The sequence below is a fragment of the Leucoraja erinacea genome, unplaced genomic scaffold (assembly GCF_028641065.1).
Source record: "Leucoraja erinacea ecotype New England unplaced genomic scaffold, Leri_hhj_1 Leri_362S, whole genome shotgun sequence".
Lineage (NCBI taxonomy): Eukaryota > Metazoa > Chordata > Chondrichthyes > Rajiformes > Rajidae > Leucoraja > Leucoraja erinaceus.
The window spans coordinates 16,492-42,974 of record NW_026576263.1 but is presented as its reverse complement, the minus strand read 5'-3'; the positions used below and the strand labels follow the sequence as shown (position 1 = coordinate 42,974).

Genomic DNA, 26,483 nt, shown 5'->3' with positions numbered 1-26,483 from the left:
ACATCTTTCTGATTGTTTACATAAGAGAGCAAAATGTCAAGTGTTATTGTGCTGAAATCTCGCGTGTGTAATAGAAGAAAGGCAAAACATTCATGTTATTGTGTTGTAATCTCGCTAGTGTTTATATTATAGGACAAGACATCTGGTACTTTTGAGCAGAAATCGCGCTAGTGTAATAGGAGAAAGGTTATGAATTCATTTTCTAACTTCTAAACCTACAGCAGAATCCACTTTGTAACTTCTAAATCTTTAAACTCTTTCACCAGGACAACAAGAGGATCGTTAGTCAGAGCCAATGAAGTAACCAGCCCTGTGATCCCAGGATAGGAACTCAAGCACTCCAATACATCACAACATGGTAGTCTGGGCTCTGTGAAATATCCCGGGACAGGAGACCGGACAACTAGATAAATCCTGAGCCTGTATCCAGGCACCGTGCTACATTGTGGAATCGGAGCCCAGGCCTCAAGGTATATACTGGGACAGAAACGTATAACTGGTGAAGACTCACCCAACTGCAATATACAAGACAGGAGCCCTGACATCCTGGGAATTCCAGGATAAGAACCACCTCTCTGGGAAAGAGCATACAGATCCCAGGAAGTGCATTCACCCAGTCAGAGGGAATGGGGAATATTTCATCAACTATAAATAGCTGGTCTGAAAACCTGAACACTCCACAACTTGTGAGGGATTTGGGTTTACAGGATCATTATCCTCACAAACTGTCACTGACGTCCATGCGGGAGATATCCTGGGGTAAACTGGACGACAGCAAACCAACTCGACCAGAAGATCTTCCTTGGCGATTTCTCCAAATGATCCTCTCAGCTAATTCACTTGTGAGGAATCCTGAATGGCCCCCTGCTCAGTCCTTGGAAGACAACAAAGATTATGTTGATGATTTCTATGATTTCTTTGAAGTGAAAGAGCCAGGGGATTCTGGGATTAATCCTCTGGATATCATTGCTGCCATTTTCCTCTGTGCCGACCACTCTCTCCAGCAGGAACTGATGCTGAAGATGTCTCTGTGCCAACTTGCATTACCCTTTCTGCTGCCGGAAGGGCACAGGGACAAAGTGAGGGGACCCATGGAAGGGCCTGGTACCACCCTTCTCCTCTGGGCCATGAGGCCCATTGTTAAAATGTGGTGCCCACAATCTCCCACAGGGAGCAGCCCCGTTGTGGAGATGCCCATCGTGACAGCAACCGTGCCAACTGTCTCCTTCCTCAGACTCGGAAGGTGCACGGTGTCCAAATCCAAACTCCTCAATCTCAACTTGAGCCAGACCCAGCTGCAGCAGAACATCTTCCTGCACTCCAGGATGGAATGTGGGAATGTGCCCTGTGAGATATCGGATGGGATGGCTGAGATCAGCTGGTATCTACCTTCTGGGAAGAGCAACACGGACATTTTCCCGGAGGCTGCTGCATTCATCAACCTCCGAGGTGATGCTGAAACTAACCAGGGACACACTCGGTTTCTGGCAAAAGTCTCTGCTGCTCTCTTTATTTTCATTGACGTTATCGGTGAGAAGGAAAGAGAATTCCTCACCTCTCTCGCACAGTCACCGGCAAAACTCTTTCTGATAGTGAACACTTACATCAGTCAGCACCACATCACCCCTAAGCAGGTAAAGAACCTGTTCAAAGATCTGAAGTTACAACCTCAACAATGTATTGTTCGGAAAAATGTAAACGAGCCGAAACTTGTGGAAAAACTTCATACTCAGATAAAACAAGTGATTCTAATGAGGAACAGGGACCAGAAATTCTTGAGTCTGGAACAAATGTGTGACATTGCGAGAGAAAGTGGGATTCAGGTCGATGAACATCAGCCTGAAATACAACGGGACAAGAACCTGACGTCCAAACCACAGAGAGAGGCCGACCATGGAGACAGTTGGGGATCAGAGGATCCATCTCACCGGAATTCACCAGGTCTCCCACAGGGAATGGCTGGTGATCCATCAGCTGGAAATAACTTTACAAAGTTACAACCACAACAATGTTTTTTTCAGACAAATGTAAGTGAGGCAACACTTGTAGAAAAATGTAATTCTTCGATGCAACAAGTTACATGGATGAGGGACAGGGATCAGAGCTTCCTGAGTCTGGAGCAAAAAACGGGTAACATTGCGAGGGAAAGTGGGATTCTGTTTAATGAACATCATTCTGAAATAGAACAAGCCAAGGACCTGACGTCCAAACCACAGAGAAAGGCCGACCTTGGAGATGGCAGGAAATCAGAGGAAATGCCATCTCACCGGCATTTACCGGGTCTCCCAGAGGGAATGATCGGTGTTTCACCAGCTGGAAATAACCAATCTGAAAATCGGAGCCCCCTACAACTTGTGAGGGATTTAGGTTTACAGGATCATTATCCTCACAAACTGTCACTGACGTCCATGCGGGAGGTATCCTGGGGTAAACTGTACGACAGCAAACCAACTAGACCAGAAGATCTTCCTTGGCGATTTCTCCAAATGATCCTCTCAGCTAATTCACTTGCGAGGAATCCTGAATGGCCCCCTGCCCAGTTCTTGGAAGACAAGAAAGATGATGTTGAAGATTTCAACGATTTCTTTGAAGTGAAAGAGCCAGCAGATTCTGGGATTAATCCTCTGGATATCATTGCTGCCATTTTCCTCTGTGCCGACCACTCTCTCCAGCAGGAACTGATGCTGAAGATGTCTCTGTGCCAACTTGCATTACCCTTTCTGCTGCTGGAAGGGCACAGTTACCCCAGGGACAAGGTGAGGGGACCAATGGAAGGGCCTGGTGCCAGCCTTCTCCTCTGGGCCATGAGGCCCATTGTTAAAATGTGCTGCCCACAATCTCCCACAGGAAACAGCCCCGTTGTGGAGATGCCCATCATGACAGCAACCGTGCCAACTGTCTCCTTCCTCAGACTCGGAAGGTGCACGGTGTCCAAATCCAAACTCCTCAATCTCACCTTGAGCCAGACCCAGCTGCAGCAGAACATCTTCCTGCACTCCGGGATGAAATGTGGGAATGTGCCCCGTAGGATATCGGATGGGATGGCTGAGATCAGCTGGTATCTACCTTCTGGGAAGAGCAACACGGACATTTTCCCGGAGGCTGCTGCATTCATCAACCTCCGAGGTGATGCTGAAACTTACCAGGGACACACTCGGTTTCTGGCAAAAGTCTCTGCTGCTCTCTTTATTTTCATTGACGTTATCAGTGAGAAGGTAACAGAATTCCTCACCTCTCTCGCACAGTCACCAGCAAAACTCTTTCTGATAGTGAACACTTACATCAGTGAGCAACACATCACCCTTGAGCAGGTAAAGAAACTGTTCAAAGATCTGAAGTTACAACCTCAACAATGCATTGTTCGGACAAATGTAAACAAAGCCAAACTTGTGGAAAAACTTCGTTCTCAGATAAAACTAGTAATTCTAATGAATGACAGGGACCAGAGCTTCCTGAATCTGGAACTGAATCGGTGACGTTGCAGTTGGAGAAAGTGGGATTCAGGTCTCCCGATGAACATGGTATCCTGGAAATACAACAATGGGACAAGGACACTGACGTCCAAACCGCACAGAGACAGGGTCATCCCATGGAGCAAACAGTTGGGGATCAGAGGATCCATCTCATCCGGCATTCACCACATCTCCCAAGAGGGAGTGATTGGGGATCAGAGGATTCCACCACCGGGCTGGAAATAACCAGGAAATGAAAATCTGGATCGGTGCCCTACAACTTGTGAGGGATTTGGGTTTACAGGATCATTATCCTCACAAACTGTCACTGGCGTCCATGCGGGAGATATCCTGGGGTAAACTGGACGACAACAAACCAACTCGACCAGAAGATCTTCCTTGGCGATTTCTCCAATTGATCCTCTCAGCTAACTCACTGGCGAGGAATCCTGAATGGCCCCCTGCTCAATCTTCAAAAGACAACAAAGGTGACGTTGAAGATTTCAGCCATTTCTTTCAAGTGAAAGTGCCAGGAGATTCTGGGATTAATCCTCTGGATATTATTGCTGCCATTTTCCTCTGTGCCGACCACTCTCTCCAGCAGGAATTGATGCTGAAGATGTCTCTGTGCCAACTTGCATTACCCTTTCTGCTGCCGGAAGGGCACAGTTACCCCAGGGACAAGGTGAGGGGACCCATGGAAGGACCTGGTGCCACCCTTCTCCTCTGGGCCATGAGGCCCAATGTTAAAATGTGGTGTCCACAATCTCCCACAGGGAACAGCCCCGTTGTGGAGATGCCCATCGTGACAGCAACCGTGCCAACTGTCTCCTTCCTCAGACTCGGAAGGTGCACTGTGTCCAAATCCAAACTCCTCAATCTCACCTTGAGCCAGACCCAGCTGCAGCAGAACATCTTCCTGCACTCCGGGATGGAATGTGGGAATGTGCCCCGTGGGATATCGGATGGGATGGCTGAGATCAGCTGGTATCTACCTTCTGGGAAGAGCAACATGGACATTTTCCCGGAGGCTGCTGCATTCATTAACCTCCGAGGCGATGCTGAAACGTACCAGGGACACACTCGGTTTCTGGCAAAAGTCTCTGCTGCTCTTTTTATTTTTATTGACGTTGTCGGTGAGAAGGAAAGAGAATTCCTCACCTCTCTTGCACAGTCACCGGCAAAACTCTTTCTGATAGTGAACACTTACATCAGTGAGCAACACATCACTCCTGAGGAGGTAAAAAAACTGTTCAAGGACCTGAAGTTACAACCTCAACAATGCATTGTTCGGACAAATGTAAATGAGGCCAAACTTGTGGAAGATCTTCGTTCTCTGATAAAACAAGTGATTCTAATGAGTGACGGGGACCAGAGCTTCCTGAGTCTGGAACAAATGGGTGACATTGCGAGAGAAAGTGGGATTCAGGTCGATGAACATCAGCCTGAAATACAACGGGCCAAGGACCTGTCCAAAATACTGGGCAGTCTTGACCCTGCAGACATCACTGGGTATAAAAAGAGAGTGCTGCCCTTTCATGGAGAGCCCTGGCAAGGGCTGTCTAAAGTTGAGAAAGAGAAATCTCGGATGAAACTCCGCGGGGACAGAACCACAGAAAAGTATAACCACGAGTTGGACCGAGACAAGAATAGAATCCGGGAAGCTCAGCTCAGACAGAGCCTGTCGGTGGAGATGCAGATATTCATTGACCACCTTACCTGTCCTGGTGGGGATGACAGGGCCATTTCCTTGCAGTGGCTGAAGCTGATGCTGGACAGTAAATCAAGGGAAATCATGGCAGGATTGCGCAGGGATTATAAAGAACTGAGCACACACTCAAAGCAGAAGGCCAAGGAGCTGAAGGACATGGATCAGAAGATGACTGATAGTTCCCTGGGACTTGAGCACTTCATGAGGGAACTGGGCCAGGTTTATGAACTCTCAGTGACACAACACAACATCAAGCAACAAACACAGATCCACCCACATGTGCTTCAGTTACCGGGTGTTGCTGCTGAACTGTTGCTGGATGGGTTCCCACTGGAGCTCATTGATGGAGACGTCTCCAACGTTCCTGTTTCATGGATCACTGCTGTACTGGAAGCAGTGGCCGAGAAGGTGGGACGTGCTTCCAGAGTGTTTGTGCTGACAGTGATTGGAGTTCAGAGCACAGGCAAGTCCACGCTCCTCAATACAATGTTCTGTTTGCGGTTTGCTGTGAGCAGCGGCCGATGTACTCGAGGGGCCTACATGCAGCTGATGAAGGTCACAGGGAAACTGGCGGAGGAGCTGGGCTGTGACTTCATCCTGGTCATTGACACGGAGGGGCTGAGAGCTCCAGAACTTGCAACACTAACAGACAGCTACGAACATGACAATGAGCTGGCAACATTCGTGGTGGGATTAAGCAACATAACGTTGGTAAACATAGGCATGGAAAACATCGCAGAGATGAAAGATATTTTACAGATTGTTGTTCATTCCTTACTCCGCATGAAACTGACGGGGAAAAGACCAAAGTGTATATTTATCCACCAGAATGTTGGAGATGTGAGTGCACATGATCACAATCTGAGAGGCCGTCAGAAACTGCTGGAACAGCTGGATAAGATGACAGAGGCTGCAGCAAAACTGGAGAAGGTGGAGGGAGTTACGTTCCATGATGTGATGGACTATGATGCTGACAAGGACAACTGGTACATCCCTGGTCTGTGGCAAGGTACACCCCCAATGGCTGCCGTCAACACTGGCTACAGTGAACACGTCTTCCAACTGAAGAAAAGTCTCATTCAATGTTTACTCAAAGGGAAACTAGACCAAGGAGCTTTCACAATCCCAGACTTTACCAAATGGATGACTGGCCTTTGGGAGCAGGTGAAACATGAGAATTTCATTTTCAGCTTCCAGAACAGTCTGTTCGCAGAGGCTTACAACCAGCTCTCTGTGAAGTACAAGGACTGGGAGTGGGAGCTCCGCAAATTCACACACACTCCTGGGGAAACGAGGCTGAAAACAGAGTAAACAATGCCAGTGGTGACCTCAACCGACTGCTCCAAACATTGGAACGTGAGATCAGGACGGAGATTAACAAAAGGGAGGCTGAGACTCTGGATAAACTAAAAGCTGTGTTTGAAAGTGGGGCTGATAACGTGCAGCTGATGGAGAAATACAGGGAGGAATTCAAGCTCAGTATCTCCAGTTTATGCAGACGGCTTCAGGATGATTCAATGCAGAGATGTAGGGATACAGTGAACAGACGTGTGGGACTGCAGGAAGTGGATGCTAGTTGGAATCAATTTCATCAGAAGATCGAACAACAAGTCAAGAAGCTTTTATTAAAGTGTAAAGGGGCAAATCAGGTGTTGGATGACGAGGAACTGCTAACTGCCTTTGGAAAGATGTGGCAAGACACACTGTCACAATTGGACTATCAGCCTTGTAGAGAAAGAAACATTGAACTGGAGATTGAAAATCTTCTCAGGGAGAACACAGCAACTCAAGGGAGGGTGATTAATAAAATTCTTGAAAGAAAATCTCTCTATAAACAGGGAACCCGGTGCTTTCAAATTGAAAGGAAACACATCAATGCGACATGGAAGAGACGTGTTAAATCCACAATCGGGATATCCTCGCACCAATCAGATGTTAATCATGCAGCAATGATAACACAGTTCCTAGAGAGTCAATGCCATCAATGGATCAGTGACATCACAAAAATGGACATGGATTATGACAATAGGTATTGTATTGATCTTTTGAATATTATACAGGAGAAAATTAACAATATTTCACACCCAAACTTCACAATGAGTGAGGAATTCAGGGCTGAGGTTAAACTTCACCTGTGCGGTTACGCTGTACCAAGATTCCAAGAGATGCACATGAGGTTCATCCAGAAACACGACCCGCGGCAAAGACTGGAAAACATGAAGGGTCAATACTATGATCTCTTCATTGATATTTACTCAGAGCAGGATGAGAACCAGAGACAAGCAGAACGGTTTGCACAATCTTGTTTCTTGCCAGCTCTCATAGACGCCACCCTCAAGTCTCTCAGTGTGAACATCGTAGATGATATGAAACAAAATGACCCTGAGAGCAAGTACAGTCTCCGCAACAACTTCACTGTGGCCCTCCTGGTGCACTTAAAACAAAGCGATACATTTGATGACTATCACCGGTATATCACTGACCTTGAGAATTTCGCCAAAGACTGGCTCCATCACCAGGTTATTGAACACTGCAAGACACAACGTGATGGAGAGAGCACGTTTACCCGTCTGGCTAAAGGAATCCTCACACAGATCACTGGGAAAGCTAAAGAGATTGTTGAGGATGCAGTGATGCAGAACTTTGCTGGAAATGCTCAGAGCTTCCTGGACATGTTTGTTGAAAAGTTAAAGGACAGGATCTCAATGCCCAAAGATGAAATGAAACTCGTTCTGTTTCACAGTGACGTTGATGGCAAGAAATGGGCAGAAGCAGTTCTGCCATCTATTGAAGAGGTGGAGCAGAGACTCCTCAGTGAGGTAACAGGCTGGGATGTCCAAGCAAAGATTGAAGAATTATCCATTAAACCCAGGGATGAGTTGTTCAAAGGGTTATTCAATTGTACCAAGAAATGTCCTTTCTGTGGGGTTTTCTGTGATTCAGAGACCCCGGTACACTCACAGCACTCTTGTAAGCAGCACAGACCTGGAGGACTCAGTTGCTATCGCTTCATAGAAAGTGAACGTCTTGTAACTGACGTCTGCACAGCTTCAGTCGCAGGTAACGGATTGTTTAAAAATAACGACACAAATGGAGAATACAAACCCTACAAGGATTACCAAACTGTAAATGATTACTACAAATCCTGGATCATCCAGCGGGAAATTTCCGCACAGGCAGCATCCTATTGGAAGAAGGTTTTCTACACTTTCAATAAGCAGTTTGCTGAAAAATACAAAGCAAAACCTGCAAAGATCGATGAAGCCTGGAACATTGACTGGGATGTAGTGAGGGGAGATCTGAATAAGACGTATAACACAAACATTCAGTCTTGGTGAGGTGCCTTTACATGACATCACTCAGTTAGACGTAGAAATGGACAAACTGCTTCCCTATAAAGGAAATGGCAGAGAAAATCACACAACATTAAAATTCAAATCTGATTATAAATCATAAAACGATTAGCAGAGTAGATAGTTTCAACCAATTGCTTATTAAAATTGCCTTTGCAGAAGTAACCAAAGAGGTTGAGGGCAAAGCCGTAGACTTTGTGTGTATGGACTTCAGCAAACCTTTGATAGATTTCTGCATAGTGGCTGCTCCAGAAGGATAGATCGCATGGATCCAGGGAGAGCCAGCTGACTGGACAGAGAATTAGCTTCATGGAAGGAAGCAGAGGTGGTGGTGTAAGGTTGTATCATGGACCGGAGGCCTGTGACTGGTGATGTGCCCCAGAGATCCTTGCTGTTTGTGCTTTATAAGAACATAGAACAGGACAACACAGGAACGGGCCCTTCAGCTACAATCTTTGTGCCAAACATGGAAGCTAGCTACACTGATTTCATCTGCCTCCATAACCCTCCATTTCCTGCAAACCCACGTACCTATTTAAAAGCTTCTTAAACATCGCTATCATATCTGCCTCCACCAGCACCCTTGGCAATACGTTCCATCTATCCACCAGCCGTTGTATAAAAAAAAAAACTTGCCCCACATCTCTATTATATTTCCCCTCTTGCCTTGTAGCTACGTCCTCTGGAGTTGGACATTTCCACTCTGGGAATATAGTTGTGACTGTCTACCCAATCTATAATTTTATATATAACCATATCACAATTACAGCACGGAAACAGGCCATCTCGACTCTTCTAGTCCGTGCCGAACACTTATTCTCCCCTAGTCCCGTCTACCTGCACTCAGACCATAACCCTCCATTCCTTTCCCATCCATACAACTATCCAATTTATTTTTAAATTATAAAATCGAACCTGCCTCCACCACCTCCACTGGAAGCTCATTCCACACAGCTACCACTCTCTGAGTAAAGAAGTTCCCCCTCATGTTACCCCTAAACTTCTGTCCCTTAATTCTCAAGTCATGTCCTCTTGTTTGAATCTTTCCTACTCTCAGTGGGAAAAGCTTATCCACGTCAACTCTGTCTACCCCTCTCATCATTTTAAAGACCTCTATCAAGTCCCCCATTAACCTTCTGCACTCCAAAGAATAAAGACCTAACTTGTTCAACCTTTCTCTGTAACTTAGTTGCTGAAACCCAGGCAACATTCTAGTAAATTTCCTCTGTACTCTCTCTATTTTGTTGACATCCTTCCTATAATTAGGCGACCAAAATTGTACACCATACTCCAGAATTGGCCTCACCAATGCCTTGTATAATTTTAACATTACATCCCAACTTCTATAGTCAATGCTCTGATTTATAAAGGCCAGCACACCAAAAGCTTTCTTTACCCCCCTATCTACATGTGATTCCACCTTCAGGGAACTGTGCACAGTTATTCCTAGTTCCCTCTGTTCAACTGCATTCCTCAATTCACTACCAATTACCGTGTACGTCCTATTTTGATTTGTCCTGCCAAGATGTAGCACCTCACACTTATCAGCATTAAACTCCATCTGCCATCTTTCAGCCCACTCTTCCAAATGGCCTAAATCCCTCTGTAGACTTTGAAAATCTACTTCATTATCTACAACACCACATATCTTAGTATCATCTGCATACTTACTAATCCAATTTACCACATCATCATCCAGATCATTGATGTACATGACAAACAACAGTGGACCAAACACAGATCTCTGTGGCACCCCACTGGTCACTGGCCTCCAACCTGACAAACAGCCATCCACCATTACTCTCTGGTATCTCCCATTCAGCCACTGTTGAATCTATCTTGCTACTCCACCATTAATACCCAACAATTGAACCTTCGTAACCAACCTTTCATAAGGAAACTTGTCAAAGGCCTTACTGAAGTCCATATATACAACATTTACTGCTTTACCCTCATCAATTTCCTGAGTAGCCCTCTTCAAAAAATTCAAGAAGATTAGTCAAACATGACCTTCCAGGCACAAATCCATGACTGTTCCTATTCAGACCCTGTTTATCCAGATGCTTATATATATTATCTCTAAGTATCCTTTCCATTAATTTGCGCACCACTGACGTCAAACTAACAGGTCTATAATTGCTAGGTTTACTCTTAGAACCCTTTTTAAACAATGGAACAACATGCGCAGTACGCCAATCCTCCGGCACTATTCCCGTTTCTAATGACAATTTGAAATATTTCTGTCAAAGCCTCTGCTATTTCTACACTAACTTCTCTCAATGTCCTGGGGAATATCCTGTCAGGACCTGGAGACTTATCCACTTTTATATTTTTCAAAAGTGTCAGTACTTCCTCTTCTTTGAATCTCTTAGTTTCCATAGCTATTCTACTTGTTTCCCTTACCTCACATAATTCAATATATCCTTGGTGAATACAGAAGAAAATAAATTGTTCAATATCTCCCCCATCTCTTTTGGCTCTGCAGATAGCTGTCCACTCTGACTCTCTAATGGACCAATTTTATCCCTCTTTATTCTTTTGCTATTAATATAGCTGTAGAAACCCTTTGGATTTACTTTCACCTTACTTGCCAAGGCAACCTCATATCTTCTTTTAGCTTTTCTAATTTCTTTCTTAAGATTCTTTTTACATTCTTTATACTCCTCAAGCACCTCAATTAGTCCATGCTGCCTTTAATGATTGTAGATCTCTCTCTTTTTCCGAACCAAGTGTCCAATTTCCCTTGAAAACCATGGCTCTTTCCAAATTTTACTATTTCCTTTCAACCGAACAGGGACATAAAGATTCTGTACTCTTAAAATTTCATCTTTAAATGTCCTCCATTTCTCCTCCACATCCTTCCCATCAAACAAAATGTCCCAATTCACTCCTTTTAAATCCTTTCGCATCTCCTCAAAGTTAGCCTTTCTCCAATCAAAAATCTCAACCCTAGGTCCAGTTCTGACCCTCTCCATACTTCCCCTCAACCTCCAACATTGCAGAGAAAACAATTGTTTATTAATGATTTGGATAAAAGGATTGAAGGCTTGTGGCCAAATTTGCAGATGATGCTAAGATAGGTGGAGCCCGGCTGTGTAGAAGAAGCAACGGCTCTGCAGAAGGACTTGGACAGGTTGACAGAGTTGGCAGATGGAATATAGTGTAGCAACGTGCAGAGCCATGCATTTTGGAAATAAGAATACAAATAAAGATTATTTTCTAAATGGAGAGAGAATCCAGAAATCAGAGGTGTAAAGGGACTTGGGAATGCTGGTGCATAATTCTCAAAAAGTTAATTTGCAAGTCAAATCTGTAGTAAGGAAGGCAAATTCAATGCTAACATTTATATCAAGAAGACTGGAATGCAAACACAGAGGTGTAATGCTTAGGCTCTATAAGGCACTGGTCAGGCTGCATTTGGAATACTGTGAGCAAATTTGGCCCCATATCTGAGGAAGGATGTGCTGGCTCTGGAGAGGGTCCAGAGGAGGTTTACAAGATTGATCCCAGGAATGAGAGGGTTCGCATATGATGAGCATTTGACAGCACAGGGCCTGTACTCGCTGGAGTTTTGAAGGTTGAGGGCGGGGGGGGCTCGATTGAAACTTACAGAATGGTGAACGGCGTAGATGGAGTGGATGTGGAAAGGATGATTCCACTGGTCGGAAAATCTAGGACCAGTCATAGCCTCAGAATTTAAGGAGGTTCTTTAAGAAAGGTGAGGAGGAACTTCTTTAGTCAGAGGCTAGTTAATCTGTGGAACTCATTGCCACAGAGGGCTGTGGAGGCCAATTCAGTGGATATTTTCAAGGCAGAGATGGACACATTTTTGATTAAAACGGGTGACAAGGATTATGGGGAAAAGGCAGGAAAATGGGATTAGGAGGCAGAGATCAGCCATGAATGAATGGCGGAGTAGACTCAATGGGCCAAATGGCCTAAATCTATCCCTATAACTTGTGAACATGTGAATCCAAGTATATCCAACCTCTCCCTGTAGCTGAAACTCTCTAATCCAGGCAGCATTCTGGTAAACCTCCTCTTCACCCTATCCAAAGCCTCCACATCTTTACTGTAACGGGGTTACCAGAACTGCAGGTAATACCCCAAATGTCCAACTGCCTGATATCCTGACTCTTATATTGAATGACCCTAGCAATGAAGGCAAACATACCGTATGTGTTCTTTACCACCCTATCTACATGTGCTGCCAACTTCAGTGAGCTATGATCTTGGACTCCAAGATCCCTCTGCATATTAATGGAGTTTAAGGATCTTGCCATTAACTGTATACTTTCCTTACATCCAACCTCTCAAAGTGCAACACCTCATACATGCTCAGGTTAAATCTCATCTGTCATTTCTCTGCCCATTTCTGTAGCTGATCTATATCCCATTGCATCTTCTGACAACCTATCTTGCTGTCTGCAACTCCTCCAAATTTGGTATCATCAGCAAACTTACTCACAAACCACCCGCATTTACCTCTAGGTCATTTTAGTTTAGTTTAGAGATGCAGCACGGAAACAGGTCCTTTGGCCACCTGTGTCCCAACGACCAGTGATCCCCACACATTAACACGACCCTACACATTGCGGACAATTTTACATTTATACCAACCCAATTAATGTGTATGTCTTTGGAATATGGTAGGAAACTTAAAATCTTGGAGGAAACTCACGCCGGTCACAGGGAGAATGTACAAACTCCGTACAGACTAGCTCCCGAGTCAGGATCTAACCCAGGTCTCTGGGGCTGTAAGGCAGTAGCTCTACCACTACACCACCAAGCCGCCCTTATTTAGATTAGATTAGACTAGACTTTATTAATCCCCTTATTCAGGAGAAATTCAGATGTCCTTGCAGCACATTAATAAAAGTACAACATAGCATTCAAGAAGAAATTCAACACCAAAACACAAAAACATCCACCCACAGTGGGAACCAAAGTCCAGTCCCCATCCTCTTGTCCACCCAGAGTCGGGCCTATTGAGGCTTCCACAGTCGCCGCCACGGCGTCCGATGTTCTCGCCGGGTGATGTTTATATGGATCACAAACAGCAGAGGTCCCAGCACAGATCCCTATGGAACTCCACTTGTCACAGACCTCATGTTGGAATATCTACCTTCCACCACAACCCTCTGAATAAGCCCGTTCTAAATCCATACGACCAAGTCACTGTGAATACCGTACATCTGAATCTTCTGGATCAGCCTACCATGAGGAATCTTATCAAAAGCCTTACTAATATCCATGTATGCAACATCCACTGCCCTGCCTTCATCAATCTCCTTCGTCATCACGTCAAAAAACTCATTAGTGAGACATGACCTGAGGAACACCAGGTGGCACAAATGATGGCTGCCTCGCCAACGGTCCGTCTTGTCTATTTCCTTCTTTGTTGTTTTTAGCTTGTTGTAAAATGTTTGTTTTAGTTTATCTTTAGTCTTGTATTATGTGCAGGGGGTCGGGGAATTGCCTTCCATCACAGTTGGGAATGTGGAGGAGCCGCTGTGGTGGATGTTTATGCCAACTTTTATGTAGTTGTGTATCTTGTTGCTTTTTATTGGTATGACTATGACAAATCAAATTCCTCGTATGTTGAAAAACATACGTGGCTCATAAATTACGAATATGACTGATTACAAAGCCATGTTGACTATCCCTAATTAGCCCATTCTCTTCAAAATGAAAATAAATCCAATCTCTATGAATTTTCTCCAATAGTTTGCCGAGACTCACAGGCCTAGAATTCCCTGAGTTCTCTCTACTACCTTTCTTAAACTCCCACCCTTTCATTCCCACTCTCCTCATCCTTACCCCAACCCATCCCTTTCTTCCCCCTCACATACCCTCACTGCCCCTCCCCTCCTCACTCTCCCTCCCTCACTCTCTCCCTCCCCTCATTCCCTCCCTCACTCCTTCAAAACAGTAGTGCACAGTGTCATTCAATAGAGCTTGGAAAGAAATTATATTTTAAATAGTTCAATAGTGCTTTATTTGTCACGTATACAACTACAATAAAATTAATTTTGCATTATTACACATGGTCATCCTGTGAGCTTGATGTACTGGAGTAGTTCCCTCAAACCAATGTCCCTGAACCTCGCCTCCCTTCCCCCCCCACTGACCTCCCCCCCCCCCCCCCCCATCCCTCTTCTCCTCTCTCTCTCCCCTCATCCCCTCATCCCCTCTCCTCCCCTCACCATCCTTGTGGCCTGGGGACACCTGCAGCCGACCTTGAAGGCACTGGAGGCATTACCGTGGTTCACCCTCCTACCAGCCCTCGCTCTCCAGCTCCCTCCCGGTTACTCCGTCTACCGAGCCGTGGTGCGAGGTCCCACCGACGGCGAGACTCGGGCGCGTTTCCAGTCCCGCTGAAGACGGTGGTGGGAGAACTGAGCATGGTTGCCGGGAACGTCCCAGCCCGCTGCTAATTTGGCTGCAGCTGAGAAATGTATTTTATTTTATACACACTGTTAAAATAATAAATATTGCTTGGTATTAATTCACACGTTCATAATTAGAGTCGTACGGATGCCAATCAGCCCATCATGTTCATGTGGACCAGTGGGGACCCATCGCATTAATTCCACCATTAGCCTTCTATCTCATAGCTTGATGTGCAAAGGCACTTCAAGTGCAGCTTCTTTACAATCATAATATATTAATCCTCATTTCTGCCCTATGTGTGGGCTCCTATATCAATGCGAGCATGCATAGACTTTATGATTATTTCACTGAACACATACTTAGTCCAACTTGGCCTATCACAGATTATGGGGTGAAGGCAGGAGAAGGGTTGGGAGAGAAAAAGACAGATCAGCCATGATTGAATGGTGGAGTAGACTTGATTGTCCAAATGGCCTAATTCTGCTCCTATAACTTATGGCCCATGCGCTCTCCCGGTTGCCAAACATTTTAATTCCCAGTCCCACTCTGACCCATTTCTGTCCTAGGCCTCCTCCACTGTCACAGTGAGGCCACATGCAAATGGAAGGAACAGAACCTTATATTTTGCTTGGGCAGCTTCCAATCCAGCTGTATGAATACTCATTTCTGCATTTTCAAGTAATTCCTGCATCTCCCTCCCCGCCCCCCGTACTCCTCCCCTCGTCATCCTATCTAAATCTAAATGGCGTCAAGTTGGGAAAAGGAGAAGTACAACGAGATCTGGCGATCCTTGTACATCAGTCTATGAAAGTAAGCATGCAGGTACAGCAGGCATTGAAAAAAACGAATGGCATGTTGGCCTTTATAACAAGAGGAATTGAATATAGGAGCAAAGAGGTCCTGCAGTTGTACATAGCCCTAGTGAGAACACACCTGGAGTATTGTGTGCAGTTTTGGTCTCCTAATTTGAAGAATGATATTCTTGCTATTGAGGGAGTGCAGCATAGATATACAAGGTTAATTCCCGGGATGGCGGGGCTGTCATATGCTGAGAGAATGGAGCAGCTGGGCTTGTACACTCGGGAATTTGGAAGGATGAGAAGGGATCTCATTGAAACATATAAGAATGTTAAGGGTTTGGACACGCTAGAGGCAGGAAACTTGTTCCCGATGTTGGGTGAGTCCAGAACCAGGGGCCACAGTTTAAGAATAAGGAGTAAGCCATTGAGAAGGGAGACGAGGAAACACTTTTTCTCACAGAGTGGTGAGTGTGGAATTCTCTGCCTCATAGGGCGGTGGAGGCGGGTTCGCTGGATGCTTTCAAGAGAGAGCTAGATAGGGCTCTTAAAGATAGCGTAGTCAGGGGATATGGGGAGAAGGCAGGAACGGGGTACTGATTGGGGATGATCAGCCATGATCATATTGAATGATGGTGCTGGCTCGAAGGGCCGAATCGCCTACTCCTGCACCTATTGTCTATTGTCTATCCCATTAGTTCCACTGTTTAATTCCCATGTAACCTTGTCATTAACACGTCTGCTCCGGCCAACAAAGCCATTATGGACTCCACCATTCCTGAGGTCATCTGTTGCATCCCTGTTTACTCTGAAGAATGGTTCTGACCTGAAATGTCACCTACTCCTTTTCTCCAGAGATGCTGCCTGACCTGGAAGGAATAAGAATACTTTATTGTCACATATGACTAGGCACAGTGAGATTCTTTGCTTGCATGCACAATGTGCACAAATAGCAGCCACCTACGTCGCTGATAAAGTTACAAAGAATGCCAGCACCCCCTTTTGTTGCCCTCTCCAACAGTTTCCCCCCACCTCCATCACGGCAGACCCCCCACGCCAAGTCCTCCATTGTTCTTCCCCTCCCCATTCACAGTGGTCCTCCTCATTCTCATCGACTGTCGACCTTCGAGGCATCACCTCCGCGGCGAGGCTTCACCTCCGCTGAGGCCCTATCATTGCGAGGCTTCACCGCCGCCGCCGCCCCACTTCACACCTCCGTGGCGCTGATCCGGGCCCCAGCTTCTACCCACGGGGTCCCGGCCGGGACTCGACCTGGGCCTCTACGCGGCGATCCGGGAGGCATCAAGACCCTGGTGCCCCAATAAAGGATTTGGGCCGTGTTCCCAGTCCACAGTCGCGGCCCGTCGGGAAGCCATCTGGCCGCGTGTATAGAAATGATACGTGGGTCATTCTAATGTGTTATTCCAGCATTATGTGTCTGGTATAAACCAACATCTGCAGTTCCTACCTTCATACATCTGCAATGCTGGTTAACATTGTGAATTATCTCCATCAGATATGAGATTATTGCAAAGTGTAGCGGCAGATTTTCATATATTTCGGGAAATTAACTCCCTAGTCACTATTTGAATGAGCAGGGATAAGGGGAATATCTTCGATACGCATGCGATCTGGCTCACAGAGACCTTCAGAGCTTCTTCACCGATGTCTTCAAAAACACAGTCCTTTGATTAATAAATGCTTTATTGTTGATAGAAAACAGTAAGATACATCCAAATTTCTTCAGACTCGTTACTACAATCTTCATCGAACTCCAGCTTATTACTTTAAAAATAAGAAAACTCCTCGTGTCTCCGTAACACTAGCATGATCTCCTACATGGCTCGCCTGGCCGAAGCGTTAACCTCCCTGTCTCGCTCCAAACTACACTAAAAACAAAACTTCTGCGCAAGCATCTAAGCTCCAAACACACCCAAAAACAGGTCATAAATCCCACCCACAATATAACGGGCAGTCTAAAATTTAAAGGCACATGCCATCATCAATGACATGCAAAACAGGGCAAATGGCCACTACATACCGGCCCCTAATTGTTACAAGTATATTACGAGGCAATTACTAATAAACATTTTTAAAAAGTGGCCATAAAGGCTTAACATATATCAAAAGCAAAAGGTCAGGGAATAAAACCCTGTGGCTCCTCGTCGGGAAATTGAACCCCGGTCTACTGCCTGACAGGCGGGGATACTAAACCACTATACTAATGAGGAGAAAATAGCATGCACTATATATCCGCAATCAGAATTCTTCATCGACTCTTCCATCTTCACTTTTGCCTTCTAGAAGCAAGCATAACTTGGTTATTAATCTTATTACAAAACTGTTTTTAGTTCAAATTCATGTCATTCATACCAAACGACAGATGGCGCAATGGGCTAAGTGTTCGGCTGGCGACCGGAAGGTAGCCGGTTCGAATCCCGCTTGGAGTGCATACTGTCGTTGTGTCCTTGGGGCAAGACACTTCACCCACCTTTGCCTGTGTGTAAATGTAATGTAATTATGTGAAGCACTTTGGGGTCAATGCAAGTTGACTGCAAATGTGCTATATAAATAAGATTATTACTATTATTATAAACCCTAAGAATCAGGCATGATACCCAGTATATAGGTCCTAAACATAATAATACAAAGCTTTGAACGCATGAAATGTCTTCCTCCATGTCCGATCAACGCATGGATGTGTGGTAACAGCAAGGTTGAGGTATGAAAATCCTTCAAAAGAATAACAGGATCTTTAACAATAAAGTTCACTGTTAGGTTTGATTTAATGTCCGGATCACTAGCGGAGATTTCAAATCCCAGCTCAATCTTTGGCCATTCTCTATCTGGCTTGCAGAGAGATTTTAGTTCAATGATCCATCTCTTCTTGTTTAAGAAATTGGCAGTTTTCTGGAAACTTAATTCACATGATTTTCTTCCGTGTCAACATATTTCAATTATACAACATGAGTAACTCCCAATGCTCTTTCCATTGTCAGATCATCTCTGTCCAAATCCAACTCTCTGGTTTCTTTGGCTCTATCAGGACCAGGCAGCAGGACCTGTAATATCGTGAAAGACATTACACATCCCTGTCACCACCTTTTCACATTGCTGCCCTCAGGAAAAAGGTACAGGTCGCTAAAGTCACGCACTTCCAGACTCAAGAACAGCTTTTACCCATCAGCAATCTTGGAACTGAACTCTGTCTCGGGAGCGGGTAATGGGGAATGAGGGGGGGTGGGAGACAGTGTTAATTTATGTAAATGCAAATCCATGGGTGGGTTTGGGGAGGGAGGGAGTGTAAAAAGTATGAGTATGTGAATGTTTGAAGTTCTTTTAAATGGAGAGACACAGTAATCTCGTTGTATGTGACACATCTGCGCCTTCCTCCCTCGGAACATGGACCCGTTGCAGTTCGCATACCGTCCGAACAGGTCCACGGACGATGCGGTCTCCCAGGTCTTGCACACCGCTCTCTCCCATCTGGACAGCCAGAAGGGGGGCTACGTGAGGATGCTGTTCATAGACTACAGTTCAGCCTTCAACACGATAGTCCCCACCAGACTGGCCGGGAAGCTAAGGGAATTGGGGCTCAACACCTCCCTGTGTGCCTGGGTCTGGACTTTCTCACCGCCAGGCCCCAGGTAGTCAAGATGGGAGGGAATACATCGGAGTCCCTCACCCTGAGCACAGGATCGCCCCAGGGTTGCGTCCTCAGCCCCCTATTGTACTCCCTGTACACACATGACTGTGTGGCTAGGTTCAGCTCCAATTCAATAATTAAGTTTGCTGATGACACTGTGGTGGTGGGCCTGATCTCAGACAACGATGAGAAGGCCTACCGGGAGGAGGTGGCTGATCTAGCACTCTGGTGCCAGGATAACAGCCTCCTCTTGAACATCAAAAAAACGAAGGAGCTGATCATGGACTTTAGGAGGGCACATCATCCGAGGACGTACACTCCATTGAGGATAAATGGGGATCCTGTGGATAGGGTGAACTGTTTTAAATATCTGGGAGTCCACATCTCTGAGGATATGACATGGGCATCACACGCCTCAGCACTCGTGAGTAAGGCAAGACAGCGCCTTTATCACCTCAGGCAATTGAGGAAATTCAGAGTGTCTCCGAGGATCCTCCAGTGCTTCTACGCAGCGGTGGTGGAAAGCATCTTGTCTGGGAACATTACCATCTGGTTTGGGAATTGCTCTGCCAAGGACAAGAAGGCTCTGCAGAGAGTAGTGCGTTCGGCCGAACGCACTATGGGAACTTCACTCACCCCCCTGCAGGAACTATACAGCAGGAGGTGCAACTCCAGAGCAAATAAAATCATGAGAGACCCCTTCCACCCCTGCAACGGACTGTTCCAGCTTCTACGGTCAGGCAAACGCCTCCATTGCCATGCGGTGAGAACAGAGCGGTTGAGAAGGAGTTTCTTCCCAGAGGCAATTCGGACTGTAAACGCCTTTCACACCAAGGACTAACTCTACAGAACGTTTTTCCTTCCATTATTTATTATATAAAAGAATATGTGTGTTATGATTGTGTTTATAATTTGTTTGGTTGTTTTGTTGTTTGTCTTTTGCACAAAAATCCGCGAGCATTGCCACTTTCATTTCACTGCACATCTCATATGTGTATGTGACAAATAACTTGACTTGACTTGACTTGACATGCAATGACAATAAAGCATTCTGATTCTGATCTGATTCTGATCATCTAGTGGATTGCTTTCACAACTGTTGCTGTACCACTTAGAAAGTGTGAATCCTCCCTTATTGCTAAGAGGTCAGATGATCAGTAGGTCTAGATTTTAAGCAATCATCCTTGTAGAAGTTATTCTTCAAAGAGATTCTTCTTTCATGAAATTTACTCTTCTCGCCACACTTGCGATTCATAGTCTGGGTACATTGTTCTGCCATACGACGATTATTCAGCAGATTAACACTTTCTTGTTTGAAAGGTAAGTCCACACAACAGTGTCCGTCAGTTTTTACTGAGAAGTTCATAACATCCATGAACTTCAACTCTTCACTCGACATCTCTTCAGATTCCTTGATGGTACTTTCATTGAAGTCATGATTGTAAGGCTTCATCACTGGCTTTTCTAATTCATCAGTAAATATTTGATTAACAGCAATGGTAGGATAGTTCTAATTTCTATTTTCATGGTTCCTCCTCAAGGAGCCATAGATAACTCACCCAAGTCGGGTTTTGGTAGCATATGGTCCTTCGCCTTGGCTCCTAACAATCTGTATAGGTTCCAAAGCCTTCAAATCATTCATTCCGATAAGTAGATCAACACTAGAATTTATTTCAGGTATCTTGACATCCTTCAGGTAAGGCCATTGCTTCAAGTCTTCATGTCATGGTATATTTTGCTGACCAACAGTTCCATGTATAAACACTTCAGATATCGGTATAAAATTGTCTTCATCCAAACTGGATATGTCCATACTCATAATGTAATGACTCATGCTCTCTTTATCTTTAGTCATGGTACGTAATCGAATCTTAGTCTCTTCTGTGATATTCAACCTTCTCGTCATGCTTTCTGTACAAAAGGTACTCGACCTTCCGTGATCCAGAAAAGCATATGTTTGCAACATTGCATTCGCCTTACTGTTCCTTACCTGTACCGGTAAGATAGAAAAATTGCAAGCTTCTACCTCGGCCCCAATATGAGCAGTTACTTGAGGTGAGGTGATAGCATTTCTACTAGTTGGCTTCTTGCCCTGTTCTGTTTGCTCTGGTTCTTCTTCTTCTTCTTCCCAATGCTCTGGTAGCTCTTCTTCAGTGTGCAGTGCTTCAGGATGATATTGCTGCACTCATAACAAATTATAGGACTCTTACAGTCTCTCACCATATGTCCCTTTTTCAAACATCCAAAACAGATTCCCTTCTCTTTTAAGAAATCCATCTTGTCTTCATATTCTTTCATCTTGAATCTTCGACACCATCTTATTGTGTGACCAACTTCATCACATAACAAACAAAATACTATTTGATTGCTAGTAGACATATTTCTTTTTCTTCCATCTGTCTTTTCCACAGGTCTGATTGTGATAGCAAAACTATTTCTCTTAGACAATAGACAATAGGTGCAGGAGCAGGCCATTTTACCCTTCGAGACAGTAATAATGTAATAATAATAATAATAATAATATATTTTATTTTATTGTCATTGCACATAAGTGCAATGAGATTTGGTATGCAGCTTCCATCCAATGTCATAACATAAATAACTAATAAAATTTAATTTAGATATCCCGAGAACATGGATTGTAAAAAGAACAGTAAAATAGTCAAAACAGTTCAAACAGACTATAGTGCAGATGTGTCTGTGCGACGTGACCATCCGAGGGAGACAGTCCAGGGGGGGGGTGGGGGGTGCTCAGCTGGGCCGGTTCAGAGCCGCTATAGCTCTGGGAATGAAGCTGTTCCTGAGTCTGGAGGTTCGGGCGTAGAAGGCCTTGTAACGTCTGCCGGAGGGAAGTAGTTCGAACAGTCCGTTACAAGGGTGTGAGGAGTCTTTATGGATGCTGACGGCCATCCTGAGGCACCGTGTGTGGTAGATGCCCTCCAAGGCTGGTAGCTGTGTCCCAATAATCTTCTGCGCTCTGTGGACGACACGCTGAAGAGCTCTCCTCTCCGCCTCCGTGCAGCTGAGATACCACACAGAGATGCCATACGTTAATATACTCTCTGTGGTGCAGCGGTAGAACGTTGTCAGCAGCTGTTGGGGCAGACCAGTATTTTTTAATGTCGTCAGGAAGAACAGTCGATGCTGTGCCCTCTTGACCAGTGCAGCGGTGTTGGTGGACCATGTGAGATCCTCTGAAATGTGAGTGCCCAGAAACATAAAGCTGGACACTCCCTCCACACTGTCCCCGTAAATGGAGATTGGGGCGTATTCTCCATTATGTGACGTCCTGAAGTCAATAATTAGCTCCTTGGTCTTGGAGGTGTTTAGTGACAAGTTGTTACGTGTGCACCAGTCCGCCAGGTTCTGCACCTCCGCTCTGTATTTTGTTTCATCACCGTTGGTGATCAGCCCAATCACTGTTGTGTCGTCTACAAACTTCACAATGGTGTTGGTGTCGAATGCAGGAACACAGTCGTGAGTGAAGAGGGAGTAGAGCATGGGGCTTAGTACACAGCCCTGTGGTGTACCGGTGCTCAGGGTGATCGTGGAGGACAGGTGCGGGCCCAGTCTCACTGCCTGCGGTCGCTCCGTCAGAAAGTTCAGGATCTAATCGCATATCGGCGAGCTGAGGCCTAGCTGGTGGAGTTTGGTGGTGAGCTTGGTGGGGATGACCGTATTGAATGCAGAGCTATAGTCTATGAAGAGCATCCTCACGTACGTGCCCTGTCTATCCAGGTGAGTCAGGATAGTGTGAAGAGCCAGAGAGATGGCATCCTCTGTTGATCTATTTGCCCTGTATGCAAATTGATGAGAGTCCAGTGAGGCAGGGATGCTGGATTTGATGTGGGAGAGGACCAGCCTTTCGAAGCACTTCATTGGTATTGGAGTTAGGGCAACCTGGTGGTAGTCATTCAGACTTTTTCGGCATCGGCACTATGGTAGCGCCATTCAATGCCGCCATTCAATGTGATCATGGCTGATCATCCCCAATCAGTACCCCGTTCCTGCCTTCTCCCCATATCCCCTGACTCCGCAATTTTTAAGAACTCTATCTAGCTCTCTCTTGAAAGCATCGATAGAACCTGCCTCCATCACCCTCTGAGGCAGAGAATTCCACAGACTCAGACTCACTGAGAAAAAGTGTTTCCTCATCTCCATTCTAAATAACTTACCCCTTATTCTTAAACTGTGGCCCCTGGTTCTGGACTCCCCCAAAATCGGGAACATGTTTCCTGCCTCTAGTGTGTCCAAGCCCTTAACAATCTTATATGTTTCAATGAGAAACCCTCTCATCCTTCTAAACTCCAGAGTGTACAAGCCCAGCTGCTCCATTCTTTCAGCATATGACAGTCCCGCCATCCCAGGAATTAACCTTGTAAACCTATGCTGCACTCCCTCAATAGCAAGAATTAGGTTCAGATCTTTCTTCAGTTGTGGTAAAGGTAGAACCTTTGTTAGTTACCATCGGTTTGTAATCTTCAATATTCCTGTAGTGTGGCTCTGGGACGGGTATTTAACCCCCCTGTCGGAGTTTCCCTTTGACTTAATGTAGCGGCCGATTTTCATATCTTTCGGGAAATTTACTCCCTTGTCGCTAATTGGATGAGCAGATATAAGGGGAATATCTTTGATACGCATGCGATCTGGCTCACAGAGACCTTCAGAGCTTCTTCACCGATAAGTCCTCAAAAACACAGTCCTTTGATTAATAAATGCTTTATTGTTGATAGAAAACAGTGAGATACATCCAAATATCTTCCGACTCATTATTACAATATTCATTGAACTCCAGCTTATTACTTTAAACTTAAGAAAACTCCTCATGTCTCCGTAACACTGGCATGATCTCGTACATGGCTCGCCTGGTCCAAGGGTTAACTTTCTCCCTGGCTCGCTCCAAACTACACTAAAAACTAAACTTCTGCGCAAGCATCTAAGCTCCAAACACGCCCAAAAACACATCATAAATCCCACCCACAATATAATGGGCAGTCTAAAATTTAAAGGCACATGCCATCATCAATGACATGCAAAACAGGCCAAATGGCTACTACACAAAGGTATCAAGAAGTGTGGTTATAATTGTATAGAACAGGTATGGTCACCTTGTTTAAGAAAGGGTATAGGATTATTGGAAGTGATTTAAATGAAATTACAAAGTGAATTCCTAGAATAATATACGAATCACAAAATAAATCAGATTCTTCTATGAAATAATCTGTACTGTTCTTTGAAAGGCTGAAGAATGTTCAATATTGTTCTATATATCCTCAACGTTCTGATTGAAAAGGTAGCCCCACAATTTCCTATTAAACCTTACCCCTCAAACCTTAAACCTATGTCCTCTAGATCTTGGTTCTTCTATCCTATGACTGCATTCTCCCTGTATAATTCCCTCAATATTGAGACACCTCTATAATATCATGATCTAATTACGAGGATGTTGCCAGGACTTGAGGGTCTGAGCTATAGGGAGAGGTTATGAGGGAGCTGCCGGCTGGGACGAAGCTGATTAAGACCGTACTCGGCCGGTTGCTGCCGCGAACAAGGACGAGCCCGGCGGCCGAGTGAGGAAGGACATCGGTGAGAGTGGAGGGGGGTGTCGGAGAGCCATCGCCTACATGAATGCCTGCGGTTGGTCGAGAATGGGCCGCAACAGCCCCGGCGGTGAGTGTCGGAGGTCAGTCAAGGATGGGCCACGTCAGCCATCGACAACAGAGCAGGGCCCAACATTGGTGGCTGCCGAGAACAAAGTGGGTCCTGCAGGGGGGGGGGGGGGGGGGGGGGGGGGGGGGGGGGGGGGGGGGGGGGGGGGTAGGCGCCGAAAGAACAAAGATGGAGCCACAGAGAACAAAGAGAAGTGTTGAGTTTCCGGCTGTATGACTCCATAAGGCCTCAGCCTCCTACACGTCAAGTCCTAACCTGCCCAACCTATTGTTAGAAATCTGGCCCTTGTGTCCCAGAGTCACACAGCTTGGAAACTGACCCTTTGGCCCAACTTGGCCACACCGGCCAACATGTCCCTGCTACACTCTTCCCACCAGCCAACCTTTGACCCATATCCCTCCAAACGTCCTCTCCATGTACCTGTCTAAATGCTTCTTAAATGTTGGGATAATCCCTGCCTCAACTACATCCACTGGCAGCTCGTTACATACACCCACCACACTATGTATGAAAAATTGATCCCTCTCATTCCTATTAAATCTTTCACCTTTAAACTGAAGTCCTCTGGTCAAGATTTATTCTGGGCAAGAATGTGCATCTACCCGATTTATTCCTGTCATGATTTTGTATACCGATGTAAGATCACCCCTCATCCTCCTGCGCTCCAAGGAATAGAGTCCCTGCCTACTCAACCTCACCCTATAGCTCAGACCCTCAAGTCTGGCAACATCCTCGTAAATCCCCTCTGTACCTTTTCTAGCTTGACCTCCTTTCCTATGGCACTGTACCTAGAACTAAACACAATATGCTAAATGTGGCCTCACCAACCGCTTCTATAACTGCAGCTCAACACCAACAAGACTAAGGAGTTAATGGTGGACTTTAGGAGGAGAGGAACACCCTGTCCCCTGTCTCCATCAATGGTGCATGTGCAGTTTACCAGGTAGCACAAATATCTTGGAGCATACCTGGACAGTAAACTGGACTGGCCCAGGAACGCTGAGGCCCTGTACAAGGGACAGAGCCGGCTGTACATTTTGAGAAGGCTCCACTCCTTCAATGTCTGCAGTGAGATGCTGCAGATGTTCTATCAATCGGTGGTTGACAGTGCCATCTGCGTTGCTGCCGTGTGCTGGGGCAACAGGGTGAAGGCTGTGGACACCAATAGGATCAACAAACTCATCAGGAAGGCTGGCTCCATCCTGGAGGTGGAGTTGGATTCATGGGTGGTGGTCTTGGAGGGGAGGATGCTCCTCAAACTGTGGAGCATCCTGGACAAACACAGAATGCCACAGGGGATCCTTCTTCCCTGTGGCTATCAAACTGCAAAACCCCTCCCCCTTTTGTCGTGGGGTAGACTGAGACTGAGTCTGACTCTCCCCCTTCCCCAATCTTTGCACATCCCCAATCCTTTCCACTTGTCACTTTAATTTCATGTTTCATGTATATTAGGTTTTTATG

The 26,483-nt window shown here is 45.6% G+C and overlaps 1 protein-coding gene across 1 annotated transcript; it reads left to right on the top strand.

Annotated features, from left to right (window-relative positions):
- The first annotated feature begins 279 nt into the window (after positions 1-279).
- On the top strand, positions 280-14,531 carry LOC129693596 (interferon-induced very large GTPase 1-like). Its single transcript, XM_055630389.1, is given in 3 exon segments — positions 280-2,756; positions 4,138-6,435; positions 6,438-14,531. Coding segments are annotated over 3 exon segments (6,492 nt in total). The 5' UTR covers positions 280-626; the 3' UTR covers positions 8,502-14,531.
- Positions 14,532-26,483: the final 11,952 nt, after the last annotated feature.